The following is a 16344-nucleotide window of genomic DNA, read 5'->3' as shown; positions in this document are numbered from 1 at the left end:
CTTGGCCGTAAATGGGTCCCGTAAACAACAGGTATATTCCAGACGAGGCCGCACCAAAGTCTTATACGCTGCCAGTTTCACATATTTTGGTGCTTTCGGCGGTTGAAAAACATATATGAGAAACATATCGAACATACGGAGTCCATACGAACTGTACAGACAACGCATAGAGAGGAGTGGAAATTCAAACGCACTCCTTTTAACGTCATACACATAATACGGAAGTCATGTGGAAAGTATACATGAAAAGGATTTCCGTATATTTTTTGCATCCTGGGGACTCTATTTCTATAATTTCATGCTCGCCACACGTCTACAATGTCTAGGTAGGGGTTTGTGGGATTAGAAGCCAAAAATATCGTGCTTAAAGTAAACTTTATACACTTGCTGAGTTAACGCAATCCAACAGCAACGTCTTCCGTCGCCTGCTTCACGTGCCGCTTCTGTTAGTTCCTCGCATCGCCACCGCTCTTCGCCGAGGCGCTGGTGGCGCCACTCGACGAGCGCTTTGCGCACGTGGCGACGAATGCATTCTCGGCCATCAACACCGGAGTGGCCTTTCGGTCTGCTGTTTATCCCTATGCCAATGCATTTCATTATTTCGGCCGTTCATCACGTACTGATTTTATTGATGTGTTCCTCCGAAAGCCGGGAATGGGCTTGCGCTTAGAGAACAAGACGTATATGTACTATGTATTTACAGAAATCATCCGAATCCGGCACGGTGGAGAAGTGGTACCGAAGACAAGCGAGGAACGAATAAACAGCCATTGACGAAACGAGCCCTGAAAGCAGAGAGGGGTATAGTATGACAGGGAAAAAAATAAATAGTGCCACCCAGGGACTGTATACGGAAGGCATGCGGAGGATCATGGAAAGAAAACAGAGAAAGAAGATGTGCGAGAAGTAATAAGGCGGGTTACGTCATCACTTTCCCCTACTGTGTCGGGCCTTTGGACTCTGGTGCAAGCTTCCCCAACTCATCACGGCCACGGTCACCTTGAATCATTCGCAGCAGCTCCCGCTTTCCTTTTCCCTGCCAATGTTCTTCCGACACGAGCAAACTTGATATCATGACTCTTGCTCGCAAATGGCTCTCAGGAGAGCTTAATCTAAGTTTATTGGTAAGGCTGACAGTCGTGCTTGCGACATCTACGCTTGGAAAGGGAGACAGACTACGTTCTTCGCATTTGCCTATAGTCCGGTTCGGAAAGGCAGTCCCTCATTCGCGTAGTTCGGGATGTCTGAGCGACCAACTATAGTCTCAGCAAACGGCGTTTTATTATCGAAGACAGTGCTCCTTGGTTGTACTGGACCACACAGTGCTTTTCCGTTTTCTCAAGACAAATATCATGCCGTAATGCATTTAACGATGCATCCAATGCGTTGTCGCGCATGCGCACAAATGTGCCCTTCATCCCTCTCTGTCTGAAGTTTTTCGGTTGTAAACAGAATGCTAATCTTGTTAGGCTCCTTAACTCTCGTCACTTCTGATTCTTTGTCGCTCTGGCGTTCATTGGGAGCGTCAGGCTCGGCAACGTGATTAGCTCTGAGATTAATTAAGTTACGTTTACTTGCGCCATGTCCGCACACATATATAACGGCGGCAAAAGCACAACAATCAGCTTTGATGAAATGCGCTTCTGCGTTGCAGAATATAACAGCCTCCGCCAGCACAACACTGAACAGTGTATCGCAGACAAAAAAAAAATAGGGGGGGGGGAATCTTAGAGGATACTGCGTTACGTACTAATTCAATGAAAAGTTACTGGTACATCTGTCTGGTTACATCCAAGTCCAATAAATCTGGAGAAACGCTTCTAACTACGCTGTGTAAGAGGGAGACTGTCACCGGGAGATGTCTGCATGGAACAAAAACTGGTGAGTCGTATGGCTCCCGGAATATGCATGATTCCAAAATCTGACATGCGGTCATTTTCTGCCCGTGTTTCATAAGTTCCTAACCCCTGAAGAATACTGATACCGTCCTTCTCAATGCAAAGGCATTAAAATTGTAGCGTATATAGTGTGCATATAGGTCCACATATGTCTACGACTGCTTAGTCAATAGAGCCATGGTCCAAAATAGTTTTGATGGCAGCTTCACTTTTTTCAAACTCTTTTTGAGAAATTTTGTATTATACTTTACTGAGTAGTTGAGAGGATTACTCCATACGACCTAAATAATTTTGCTTCGTATGGTGTTGGGAGGGGTGGTGTTACGTGGTACGTATGGTATGGTATGGTAAGTCATAGTAGGGTAGGTTGGTTGATTGGTTTATGGAGTTTAACGTCCCAAAGCGACTCAGGCTATGAGAGACGCCGTAGTGGAGGGCTCCGGAAATTTCGACCACCTGGGGTTCTTTAACGTGCACTGACATCGCACAGCACACGGGCCTCTAGAATTTCTCCTCCAAAGAAATTCAACCGCCGCGGCCGGGATCGAACCCGCGTCTTTCGGGTCAGCAGCCGAGCACCATAACCACTGAGCCACCGCGGCGGCCCTAGTAGTAGGGTAGGGTATGGTATGGTAAAGCAAAGCATGGTATGCTATGGTATATTATGGTAAGGCGTAAGTTGTATGTTATGGTATGGTATGATATGATATGGTATGGTACGGTATATTATGGTATGGTATGGTATGGCATGGTATGGTATGGTATGGTATGGTATGGTATGGTATGGTATGGTATGGTATGGTGTGGTGTGGTGTGGTATGGTATGGTATGGTATGGTATGGTATGGTATGGTATGGTATGGTATGGTATGGTATGGTATGGTATGGTATGGTATGGTATGGTATGGTATGGTATGGTATGGTATATGGTGTGGTATGGTATGTCGCGTCGCGGTCAGGGTACTCAAATAGACGCCGAGAACAAACTGAAGTGGTCCTGTATAGGTAAATTACCGCATTTTAACGACAGACGCTGCCTATTTCCAGCCAGCCTATTTCCAGACCAGCCTATTTCTATGAACTTCGTTGAGTTGTGTGTACAGGTGCAGATCTCAGAGGCTAAGCTACTCCGATTCATTCACTTCAACATGGTGACGGGAGTACTTCTCGCTGTATACGTCAAGAGTCTGAATGGAGCAGCGGGAACGCTATTGAATTTAATTTTTGCAGCCGTAGTAAATTGCTTTTCCTGTTACAAACTTCAATGCAGCCACAAAGAACCACAGAAACCAGTTTTGATCCAAACAACAGTTGGTTTGCGTTGTCTTCAGTGCTTCTTCAAAGTCACCAAGCTGCTCGTAGGGAATGAGAGGCGCCTTAGTTTGGTTCGGTTTAAGGAGTTTTAATGTCCCAAAGCGGCTGAGGCTACGAGAGACGCCGTAGTGGAGGACTCCGAATAATTTTCACCACCTGTGGTACTTTAACGTGCACTGACACCGCACAGTACAAGGGGCATCTAGCATTTCGCCTCCATCGAAAATGGGACCGCCGGGATCGAACCCGCGTCTATCAGGTCAGCAGCCGAGCACCATAACCAATGAGCCACCGCGGTGGATTGGAGGGCTGCGGATCACCTTTTGCACAACTGGGGTTTCTTAACGCCGTTAACTGACACCGAATAACGCATGGGCACTTTTTCATTTCACCTCTACCACAGTACGCCCGGAGCGGCAGTGATTATATCCCGCGAGCTAAGCATAAATGCTTCCAAGGGAGGAAACCCATCGTTAGTCACGCGGGAAAATGCTTAAAATAAAACGCAAACTGATTAAACTGATCCAGGAGTCACTTAGTTGTTTTTCAGTTCGAATATACATAATGTAAGCAGGAAACACTTCTTTAAAAACTGAAACCCGCAAGGTGCCGGAACTCTGCATCCGCGTTAATGCACATCTTTGCCACATCTTGCTACATTACTCTGCTCACGCAAGTCAAGGTAGAGTGCGCTTTGCGCAGCACATAGCGTTTTTATTTTATTCAGAAATAGTGTGTTCACTGATATACTAGCTAATTAAGAATCATCTACAGCGTCGACAAGCCATGGGGATGATTGTACGTATTAGTGTGCAACGCAGACGACACAAAATGTATTTGTGTCAACGAGGAAGGCGTACGCACATTTAAAGCAATAAAAAAATACACGTAATACGGCAAATTGTTCGTGCGCAGAGAAAGCAACATTGCTCAGGCTGATTCAGACGTCACTGCACTGAACATAGACTTTCCTTCACGGTTAGTTGCATTCTGTGGCAACATATATCATTTAGCGATGTAACGGCCACAAGAGCTGATCATTTATTAATTTTCTGCACTTCCACGAACCTTACAAGCTTAGTCTCATCAATCGGAAAAGTTGCATTCTGTGTCAACATATATCATTTAACGATGTAACGGACACAAGAGATGATCCTTTATTACCGTCCTGCACTTCCATGAACCTTACAAGCTTAGTCTCATCAATCGGAAAGAAATAAGGATTCAGGTGGTAGGATTTCTAACTCATGCGGGCCTTCTGAAGATGCACGCGCATAGAATGCAGTTCTTCGACATTGCGAAAACCATGATAGCAATAGCACGATATTAAAGGATATGAAAGGAGGCAGTTTCGAAAGGTACAAAAAGAGGAAATAGAATTTCGGCGGAAGTGCAAAACAAATGTGCATATTGGCACAAAGGAGAGAACGCACTTTGCGCAACTCGTGTTGTAGCCCTATCATTCCCAGTCATCCGGGCGCGTTTATTTCCTAATGCTATTCCGTAAGCGCCAGAAAAAACGCCTTTCAGGCATGAAACATCACCCACGCTGTTCGAGCACATGAAATGAGCTGTGGGGTGAGTTGGTGCAATAAAGGGCTTCATTGCTTGCTTGTACCGGTATTCACGCCGGAATATTGCTGCTCTGTTAGCTAAGATTGACTGCAGGGTCCCAGTTGGTCTTAGGTTGCTCTCCTTGCGTGTATTGTCAAGTTATTCTCGATATGAATGGTTGCGCCATTCCGAAGCGTACTACTTGCACAGTCGGATTTGTTTACTTTGTGTAGCGTGCATTTCTTTTTTTACGTTTTCTGATCCTTTACTTTGTTCTGTATTCATTTCAGTTTTTATTTAAAAGTGAGGAGGAGGCATCTGCAATAGGAGCCGGCCATATCTTCTCTAGTAGTATACTGGAGAAGTAGAGAAGCGTACACGTGTAAAAATATGAACATCGCGCCTAGCTCGCCGGTTCGAGAAAAACGCCCGCATCAAAACGCAGCCGTGGTTTCTTTTCTTTTTTGTTTTGTGAGCGCCGTCGTACGGCGTCTCATTTACCTCTTTTTTTATTTTTTTTTCTCTCGCAGAACGAACACGTTGACACTTACCGGCATCTTCTTTTACGTTTTTTTTTTATTGCGTTTTTACTCAGGTTGTAGAGCTGAATAACAGCAGCGAACGACGAGCAAGAGCTGAACAAGACAGGCTTCTCATTTGTTTTGTGGATGGCGGCAAAAACACCCACGTGCTTTTTTGTTTTTTTTTTAAGATTTGAAACACTGTGTTCTTTTTGGTGAAGCAATGATCGAGACGTTAGCTTAGCATTTTACGAAGGCGTTTACCAGACACCATCCTTTCATGTACTCCTGTCTTTAAGACTAAAAGTGAGCGACACAAATGCGAATAGTTAAATCAGAAAATATATTTAAAATATTGTGTAGCTTCGGCCGGAAATGTAACATTTCGTTGCATTCTCTCGAAAAAAATTTTCTTTATTTTTCTCGGCCAGATATTTTCAGTTTAGCTTCGCTTAGCCGCCTTTCTGCCCCATAGAAACGTGAAGGCTAACGAAAATGGTTCGTTAGCCTCCACATTTCTGCGGGGTAGAAACGCGGAGGCTAACGAAAAGAGTTCAGTTTAAGTTAAGGACAACGCAGCGAGATATGGAAGGAAAAATGGTAGGTGTAACGTTAAGATACTGGAAAAGGGCAGAGTCGGAGAGGGAACAAACGTGAGTTAATGATTTCCTAGTCGAAATCAAGAGGAAGAAATGGGCTTGGGCAGGGCATGTAATGCGAAGGCAAGATAACCGCTGGTCCTTGGGGGCAACAGAGTGGATTCCAAGCGAAGGAAAGCTTAGCAGGGCGGCAGAAAGTTATGTTGGCGGATGAGATTAAGAAGTTTGCTGGGGTACGGTGGCCACAGCTGGCAAAGGACAGGGTTAATTGGAGATACAAGGGAGAAGAGGCCTTTGCCCTGAGGTGGGCGTAGTCAGGATGATGATGATCATGATGAGGAGGACGATGAGCCAGCCTTCGCCTAGAGGTAACATCCGTGAAGGCTTTGAGTTCAAAAGTGGTAGGGCTTTTTCTGTCAGCAGGAATAAAGTTAGGGATCAGGCGAAGTCGATTTTCGCATAGATTTTGGTGTTCCACTGAACGGCATGCATAATGTAACAGATTAGTGAAGGGGCGTAATTAAAGAGCATGCTAGGACACTTGCTTGGGTGGATGCCAGTGAGTAATGCATGCGTTGATGAGTTAAGTCAAATTTCACATAAAGACTTTCGAGTTCCACTGAGCAACATGCGTTATGGAGCAGGTTAGTCAAATGACGTAATTAAAAAGCACACTAGGGCAGTTTGCTCGACCTAGACTACAGGACCAGTAGAAGGTTGCTTTGAGATATTCTACACAGTTTTCTCGGCCGCAAAGCGGACTGTTAAGTCTTATTCGTTAGAGTCATCGGGGAACGATGAGCTTGTTTACGTAGAGGCCATATCAGACAAACAGAGCAAACTTTACTTCAAAGCTAAGTTGGAAACCTGCCCGGGAGAGCTCCTTAGTTCAACAGCCGTCTGGAGCTCCCGTCCATCCTGGCTCGGTCGATCAGCTTAACCTGTTCGCCGACTCGTGTGGCCATGAAGGCGGAATCCCGGGAGATTGCTGAGGGGTAGTGTGTGGGCAAGTACACAAAACGGGCTTCGCCATTCCCAGATGTTGCGGTAAAGCGAGGGAAGGGGAGGAGGGGGGGGGGGGGGGGGTCTTCACTCTGCTGGTGGTGCAGTGCAGAGGGTAGAGAGTGAAGTGGAACAGCTGAACAAACTTGGGGGGGATGGGGATTAGTTGGCTTGAAGTTGTCTCCAGTTGTCCAGAAGTTTATCATCTACTATGTGGGGAAAGGCGCCCAAACTGACATAGGTCTTCGGTGTGTGTTCAGTTTGCCATTCGCTGCGTTCCGAAGCTGCTTAATGCACAGCGCTTTCGAGTAGGTTTTGCAAGCGCCGTTGTATGTTACCTATGTTGCTTCATGAACTTTGCCGCCACTCTTATCGCGCGATACATGCAACCTCGTTTATGCTTTCTCATTTGTCTTGCTTTCCCATTACATTACTACGCGAGAGGAAGTCTCCCAGTCTGGCAAATCCCTTCGCTGTGCGTTCAGTTTGCGGTCCACTGGGTTCCAGCACTGCTTGACGTGTCGCCCTTTCTTCACGAGCAAGTTTTCCTTCCTGCGAAGTAAGTTATGTTGCTTCTGGGAACGTCTTTTTACGTCACCACAGTTATCACGGGAAGCAGGCAGAGCGGTTTGTGAATTTTCTTATTCCTCTTTTCTAGTTCTATTCTCTTGATCTCCATTTGTATGTGCACTGCGAACTGTCTCGGAGCCCGTCTTATCGATGCCAACATTTTGAAATTGTACACCACCCATAATGTCCAGCGAACATAATAAATAAGTTTTTAAAATCTCGAAAGTACGCCTGAAAGTGGAATAGTTTTTACTGGCATTCGTAGGTCTTCATTTCATGCCGTTATCGCACGCGTTTATTGTGAGCCAGTGCTACATCGCTTCTCTTCATTGTGTATTGTTAGTCAAGAGGTTAAAAAAAAAACGCCAGAAACATACTAGAAACTTTTTCGTGAACCGTATCAACTGTCCAGCCGCCGCGGTGGCTCAGCGGTGATGGTGCTCGGCTGCTGACCCGAAAGACGCGGGTTCGATCCCGGCCGCGGCGGCTAGAATTTCTTTGGAGGTGAAATTCTAGAGGCCCGTGTACTGTGCGATGTCAGTGCACGTTAAAGAACCCCAGGTGGTCGAAATTTCCGGAGCCCTCCACTACGGCGTCTCTCATAGCCTTAGTCGCTTTGGGACGTTAAACCCCATAAACCAAACCAAACCAAACCGTATCAACTGTCCAAACACGTCTTTCGCAATCTTGAAAAAAGCCTTTCCGTACATTGTGCGTCTACAATAGAGAGAAAGCGCAAGAAGAAAACAGGAAGATTAAACACTGCAGGGAACGTTAGAGAAACGACATATCTTACTTAAGACTGCTTACATGTTCCCAGTACAGTTTCTTGACGTAACAATAATTTTGATCATTTTTCCTTCACTAAATAACCGAAGAATAAATTGTTTGCTCTATCATATGTATAAAAGAAAAGCTTATCTTCATGCTGCGACCTCCGCAAACAAACTTATATGCTGTACAATCCATTTCCTTCATCACACTTCAGTGATTGTTCGAGAGTCCTTAAAAGAGCTGTTTTGCCTATATTTCTAGCTGGGGCCAGCATATTTGTAAACATGCTGAGAAGACGACACGGGCAGGAGGACGCCAGAAGAGTCTCCTTTCGCGACATGATTTACGCCTATTAGTCCAAATCCAAACTGGTGTTGTCCAACATATGTGAACTGTGTGATAGAAAAAACTGCACACAATCCGCATCACTTTGAACCAGCTTGAACACGCACAAAAAGCTACCAAAGCAACAAACTACACGCAATGAGGCCGTGCAGCATTCATATAAAGAACTAGTGATCCGAACATTATCAAATAAGTTTCCTTAAGAGTAACCGAAGTCGAACTTTCCCGGCGTACACGCATATGAATAGCAATAAACTGCGAGAAACGTCCAACCAAGGCTTTTATGGCTTGACTGTAAGGTACACCCCGACCAACATACATTTTCGATGGGTAACATACTGTCGATGGTCAAGTAAAATAATCGTTCCTTTTCTGAAACACTACCAAACTAACATCTGAGCGTACGGCGCAGTGTACACATTCTGCGGTGCCAATGCAAAAAGCGGCGATCCGTTAAGTTCAACACCCATTGCGCTTCTCGCACTACGCACGGAGCGGCACTCGAAGTGTAAAGTCAACATTTCATAAACCGCAGTAGTCAAGCGCATCGTTTACTGCGCTCCGAGTAGCATCGACACATTCAAAAATTCCGTCATAGCGAAGAGCAGCGCACCACTGGAGTTGTAGTATTAATGCATTCGGCTCGTTGGGAAACAGCGGTACGTATCCACAACCTCCAGAACACATATTTGATCGTACTGCATTATTCACAGCGCAATGTACACGAAATCCTCGATTGCAATGTTGTCAGTTCCAACCATGAAAACCTCGCGAATCAAGAGCGACTTCAGCGTGGTAACTGACTCGGTACGACTTGAATCGCACATGCAAAAATTATATGTAAGGTAATATAACTCAGAAAGCAGGCGAGGCGAGAAGTTGTCAGGCCCCTCGTATAGAGACCTACATGGTTAGTGGTTTAACGACGCAAGAAGATGAGTTGTTGCAGCAGTGATATAGGCGTACCTTTAGCTATTTCCTTTAAAGTCGGTAAAGGCATAATTTCTGTCTAGAATTCACTGAGTAAGAAAAAAAAAACAAGAGTTCATCATAACTCACCGATAAAGGCAGGCAAAACACGCTGATGCATATGACAAATCACAAACATTATAGAAGATCAAAAGTAAAAACAAATCCAAGCATTCGAAACAGCAGCAGAATGTTTCCAGCACACACACAGCACACAAAGCCAGTGTCGATGCGTCGTGAGGCCGGCCGATCGCTCATCCCATCTCGGGACGGAAGGCGAGTGGCTCGTTGGCGTCGATGGAGATGTCCAGCGCCTCGGTGGCGTCGTACAGGACGCCCTGGATCTCGGCCCCGCTGGACTCCTCTCCCTGCCCTATGCCTCGGTCTTCGATCTCCTCAAAGTAGGCGTTCACCCGGTTAATCGTGTTAGGCTCCCACTGGTATTCGGGCTGGAAGGCACGGAGCGGGAACTGCGAAGTGAAATAGCACAGAGAACGGAGTATCGCGTCGCATTCTGCCTTTCAAAGCGAGGGCGGCATCTATGACTGTCCTCTACAGAGTTGCCGTGCTTCCGATGTCCTCACTGCTGACGACCACCTGATGCATGCATCCGTTAAGGTTGAAACGAGTCTTCCCAGAATAAAACTAGGAATCAACCGATCTGTTGTCAGACGCGTTACCAATAGCGAAACAGCTCCCTGTATTGTAAACTCTCAAGTACAAAAAAATATTGTGAGAAGAAGCTCGCACCAAAACAAAGGTTATCGCAGGCAAAACCAGTTAACAATGAATGAAAAGGGGCCAATGCCGAAGAGAAAAATTAAGAAAAACGGATAGAAAAAAAGGGCACAAATGACAGCCGGGCAACGGTGATTTGTAGGGTAGAAAGGCCCCGAAAAGATTGATAATTACGAGCTCCAGACGTGCTCACAGGTGGCCGGGAGGAGGGAAGGTTGGAGGGGGGGGGGGGGAATTGGGGGGGGGGGGAAGACACGCTCCATTACGCTACACCACTATGGAAGTTTACTTTACACTTTCAAATGCGGAAAACTCGGAGATAGCTGTGACGTTTGCCAGTATCTGCGCTTGAGACGTTTCTCACAGTAAGTGCGCGTCGGCGCAGGGATTGTGAGCAGCTGATAGCAAATGCACGGAAGCCGTTCTGAAATCGCCGCGTCATCCTGAAAACTTGGCTCGATAATGACAGTTTTGAAGGAGCGTAGGATTAATTTTGGAATCGCAGCTCATTTTTGCACATTATTTCGAAGGTTGTTTTGCCTCTCTGACCGCTTTCTCGAATCAAAAATTGGCTCTAGTTCTTAAGATTACTGCGCAGAAAGACAACTGCACAGCATGGCTATGTTTTCCACCAAGATAAAGACAGCCGGTCTTCACTCCGCCGAAGCCTGGTGCAGAATTACAGTGTGACGAAATTTGGTGCAAGATCACCCGATATTTCTCGAAACGCTGCGCTTCTTTTGAGTGCAGCTCAACGTAGAGTTACTTTCGCCCTAACGCCTTGAAACATTATACAACGTTTGGCGTGCTAAAGGCAACATTTCTGCCTGTTCTACCTGGACAGCAAAATCGGTGGTAAACGCCGATTATGTGTCATTATATTCGTAAATGTTTCTTTGCTTACTTGAAATCACATTTCAGCCTGTTTCTTTTTTTTTTCATACGGCTTAGCATCCTACTGGCAAAACGCTAAGGCGTATCATAACTGAAGTAGGAGACGTAGAAATTCCCCTAGGGAGCCACTTTTGTCGTTGCTAAAACATAGTGAATACGTGCTCCCTACTTCTATGTCGCCACCCGAGGAATATTAACCGCATCGAGATATCTGCATGTTAATTTTTTAACATTGCCGGCTCTTTTCCTTGATCGCCTCTGTTGTTTCTTTTCTGCCCTGTTACAGAACAATCTAATGTGTCTGTCTTTGCTGCGCAAGCTCGTCGTCATTGCTCAGCTGCGCGGCGCTTACTAACCATAGCCGACCACTTTGACGGTCTCGCAGCTAATAAGGATCGTTCATCCATCTCACCTTTATTTTCTGCTATAAAAAGTGGCGCTAGGGTTGAGATTCTAAACAAATCTGTAATCTACTAAGCTGCGTACAGAATTTAATTGGGTTTTGTGTCCTTCGTGTTCCTACCAAACTTTCAAGCATATACCTGTCGGTAATGCTCAACGACAAATTTTGGCACTGCTCGAAAGGTAGCACGCGATTCCGGGTGCAGAAAACAAATAGGAGAACTCAGAAACGTAACACGATCATTAAAAGTGCATGGTGGAGGAAAAATTTCACTTCTGCATTAAAATCTGACCCTTGGTCTTGGCTTTTACTTCCCAAAGCGACTCTGGTTATGAAGGACGCCGTAGTGAAAAGCTCCGGATATTTTAGACACTAGCTGCACTGACATCCGACAAGTACCCGGCCTTCTAGGGTTTTGCCTCGAGCTAAGTGCGACCACCGCGGCCGGGATCGAACCCGCGCTTCGTTCGCGTCAGCAGCCGAGCAATGTAACCACTGAGCCACTGCGCCGGCAAAATGTGTCCCTTGAAATACTATAAAGACCACCATGTTTCCTACTAGGCCACATAAGGAAAACTCTTCTTGCACAAATAGCTGATAATTGTAGCGGCGAGCGGGTACAGGAAGCACGATCACGATTTTGAGCAATCTGTGCCACACCGCTGACCTTCAGGGAAGTGAGAAAGCCATGGAGGACTTTGTAGAGCCCCCAAATTGTCGCAGTGTAGCTGTGAACGTCTCAGTTTAGGGTAAAGGTAAAAAACCCGATCTGTTGGCCAATTATACCATATTTAGTAACCGTAAGCAAAAATGATGCTCACTACACACTCGGCGACTCACCCTAATATTCTCCATGACGGTTGAAAAAGCGCCGATCGGTATCTGCAGCAATCCGGCGCAGCCAATGATCCATGCTAGCGCCTGGTATTGCCCCGGTATAGTAACGTTGAAGAAAACGGGAGTCTTGATCGACCTCATTCTCTGCAAGCAGGCGAACTGCGGAGGTAGAAGTAAAGGGAAAGCGTGTGCGGATCATTCAACGACTGAGACAAAGTTTTAGGCATGCAGGGCACAGGGGAATTGTGTCCGCACACTATGTTCGGGAACTAAGGTGGTATATATGCACTGTTTCGTTTTCTTTAGGTTGACATTTGTCGGGCTGCTCATTTACGATCAACACTGGAGTTCGTGTGTTTGCACCTTCAGCCTTCTATCGTGTTAGCACAAACAGAATCGAAAGCACTCAAAAAACAGAAAATGGCGGTTCCGTCCCACGGGTGCCGTTCCTTAAACTTACCATCAGGGCAATTGGGCACACAATAATCCAGCATGTTTGCAAGTAGATGTTGGGACCTCGGGCAAGCATGAACTCCACGTCGAACGAGAATCGTCGTAGGCCTGCGGCAGCATGAGACGAGTTTCGCAAGTACAGTGCACCGCAAACATCGAAATAAGCTACCACAGGCGACGCACTGTCATTGTTATGAAAGCGAGATATTCGTCTTGGCGGACCAGACGTATTCCACCGGCCAGTTCCTCCTCAAACTTTCGTCTGTGCTGTGCTGTGAGCTTATGAGATGAACGCTGAAGCAATCATCATCATCATCAGCCTGACTACACCCACTGCAGGGCAAAGGCCTCTCCCATGTCTCTCCAATTAACCCTGTCCTTTGTCAGTTGCCGCCACTGTATCCCCGCAAACTCCTTAATCTCATCCGCCCACTTAACTTTCTGCCGTCCCCTGCTACGTTTGCTTTCTCTTGGAATCCACTCCGTTACCCTTAAGGACCAGCGGTTATCTTGCCTTCGCATTACATGCCCCGCGCAAGCCCATTTCTTCCTCTTGATTTCAACTAAGATGTCATTAACCCGCGTTTGTTCCCTCACCCACTCCGCCCTTTTCCAATCTCTTAACGTTACACCTATCATTTTCCTTTCTATAGCCCGCTGCGTTGTTCTTAACTTAAGCTGAGCCCTCGTTGTTAGCAATATGTGGCTGAAGCAATAAGGGGCATTATTTCTAGTGCATTCCCCAAGACCGTTTGCACTAGGGACGAGAAGGATACCGTGGAATGCGAAAAAACTATAGTACGAAGTGAATTAGCCATAACAAACGTTTTCCGTCCCAGATGTCTGCTAGCCGTCGTGGTTACTTTTGCTGGCAATGACTCTCTCGGACCGCTGGCAGTTCGGGGTTCGAGCCCTGATTGAGATCAACTTTTCTTCAATTGCAGAATTTCCAAGAAAGCTGCACAGCTTTCATTTTCAGCTGTACGGCTGCGTTCAGATGTAAGGTAATATGTTTGGTTCTTGCATGGCCTTCAAGCAAGTTTTGAGGCAAAATCATCACAGCCAGCTGATCCCCCAGTCGGTCAGAGGTGAACGAAAGCCTTCACGTCAGGTAGCAAGAGCAAAAGGACTGAGTGGCAAAAAGAGAGGGTGCATGACAACATGATGTTTCAGATGAGGTGTAGCTGGGGTAATTGATGCTTGGGGGGGGACAGATACAGTGGAGAAACGAACGTCCAGTACTAGACGAGTGTATTGAGGTAGACGCGGTGGGGGCGTTGCTTACCGTAGATGTACATGACAAGGACGATCTCGGCCAGGGGTATGAAGTGGCCGATGACACCCTTGACGGTTTGCTCCTCCAGCAGCTTGACGATGTACGTGCCACCTCCGGTGATGGTGGGGAAGCCCGACACGAACATGCCGATGCACACAAAGAAGGCCACCTTGTTGATGTTGTTGCGCGCGCGAACCTGAGGGAAGAGGTCCTCAGCGCACGCGATCACCGTGCACACGTGGAAGATCTGCGCGCGGACGAGTTGCACGGCGTTAGTGGCAATCCTCACTTTGACTTATAGGCGTCATATTTTAGTATGCACAAACTTTCTATACAATGCATATTGTTACTATATCTTGATACACTTGCCGTATAGGAACCATACTTGAGTGTGCTTAGGCTTTCTATGCACCCTAATAGTTAATATATCATGATACTATTATCAAATTGGGATAATATATATTATGCTGCTCTATTCTTTCGTTTATTTCTACTAAATAACTACACACCGCAGCAGCGGCCTTGTGGACTTAACATCCGTTTCGTTTGCGGGATGTGTGGGATTCGATACCCCATGCTGCCGCACGCGTTTTCTAATTGGTGCAAGCTTTCCCCAGGCCTGGTGGTCAACTTTTATGGGTGACAATCAAGGGAAAGTCAGTCCCTCACCCTACCTGGCGCAGGCCAAACCAGCGGCATCATTAGTGTGAATGGTATTAAGGGTGGTGGCACCGGGCACCACATCGCCCCCCGGTCCGGCGCCATATATCCTGATGCCCCAGTTCAGTGTGCAAAAATGAAGCTAGAAATAGCAAACGTATGAGTTTTTGTTATGAAGAGGCGGGCGCAGGCAAGTTTCCGCGGCAGATCGGCTTCAGCGATGGTGCCTCATGCGTATTCTGTGGCTGGGCAAGTGGAACTGTGGCGGGAAGAACTCTCCATGAATATAGCAAAAGTAGTGTCAAGTCCCAAACACTGTGGTTGGCTGAGACGCACATGCTGGGCAAATGTTGGGGTGAGGCTTTCAGTGAGGCCATTGGTCTGGATAATAGGATCTGGAAAGCTTGGGGTAGTGTTACACGAGCGGAGGTTATTGACAGCTTTTGACACAAAGTAGCTGCCTCAGTCGGTGGGTTAGTGTCGTGGAGCATGATGGTGAATAACAGTGTCTTCACAAAGAAATTGAGCAGATCCGGTAACGCAACTTATGGCAAACAGGAGCATTATATAACTGTCCGAATTGGCAATGGCAATCCGATTACCGCTTGAGCGTGACACCGGAAATTCCAGAGGCCCGTGTACTGTGCGATGTCAGTGCACGTTAAACAACTCCAGGTGATCGAAAATTCCGGATCCCTTCACTATGGCGTCCCTCATAGCCTGAGTCGCTTTGGGACGTTAAACCTCAATAAAAATTGGCGGGGGTTAGTTTCGGTTAAGTCTGTTAGGTTGCGAAAGCAAAAGCGCAGCGCCTCCAACTGAAGGAACGCAGTGCGCCGCGTCTACAGGTCACGCGTGGCTACGGGCCGCCGCTGCGCGACGACTCAAAGTGATTTATTTTGTTTTTGATGTTGTTGCGACTGAGAGAAAGAAAACATAATCTACAGCTGGAATGACGTCACAGCGGCAGGAGCGCCACAGGTGCGCAGCGCGGCGTAACTGCAGCAGGGCTATCTGAAGGAGCGAGTTGGTCGCCCATATTCACTCCGCTAAAGGCCAAACGTAACTGCGGCCGGGTCACGCGAAGGCTTGAAAAGTGCGAGTAGTATTGCTTTCGCAATAAAAGATAAAAGAAGACTCGAACGAAGTTAGGCGTTTAAAACAACACTTACCATCGAGTCGACCGACATCAGGAAGAGACCGGAGAAGAAGAGGCCCGACCAGATGCGAGGCCAGCCTATTCCCTTCACCACCTCGGGAAATATGACGAAGGGGAACACGAAGGCTGCGAATGACGAAGGCGCAAATGTCATTCTCACGCCTGCGCCGCCGGCATCTGAGCGCAGCACTTTAGTGTGAGCTTCGTAGCCCTAATATTAGCCTGAGCACAGCAATCAGGTGTACAAAGAAAGAACAACTGTCCTTTAAAAGCTTAAGTTCTGCTTCACACTCTAAGCTTCACGTGTGGAGAGTGCACTAGTACACACCGCGTATTATGCCAGATCCTTTTTTCTTTCCCCCAATGCGGGGTATATACA

General features: G+C 46.8%; 1 protein-coding gene across 1 annotated transcript in view; it reads right to left on the bottom strand.

Annotated features, from left to right (window-relative positions):
• Window positions 1-9450: 9450 nt before the first annotated feature.
• The window catches only part of LOC149336355 (creatine transporter-like), a 29322-nt gene continuing 22428 nt past the window's right edge, over window positions 9451-16344 (bottom strand). Inside the window, exons 9-13 of the mRNA XM_089552845.1 lie at window positions 15979-16091; window positions 14156-14393; window positions 12878-12978; window positions 12421-12576; window positions 9451-10015 (exon numbers count right to left, since the gene is read on the bottom strand). Coding sequence (XP_089408971.1) covers window positions 9800-10015; window positions 12421-12576; window positions 12878-12978; window positions 14156-14393; window positions 15979-16091 — 824 coding nt within the window. The 3' untranslated portion in view covers window positions 9451-9799. The remainder of the gene's footprint in view (window positions 10016-12420; window positions 12577-12877; window positions 12979-14155; window positions 14394-15978; window positions 16092-16344) is intronic.

This window comes from Amblyomma mixtum, chromosome 7, assembly GCF_055824585.1.
Source record: "Amblyomma mixtum isolate Tamu chromosome 7, ASM5582458v1, whole genome shotgun sequence".
Taxonomy (NCBI): Eukaryota; Metazoa; Arthropoda; class Arachnida; order Ixodida; family Ixodidae; genus Amblyomma; species Amblyomma mixtum.
Note: the sequence above shows the minus strand (reverse complement) of the source record. Positions and strands in the feature narration are given on the sequence as shown.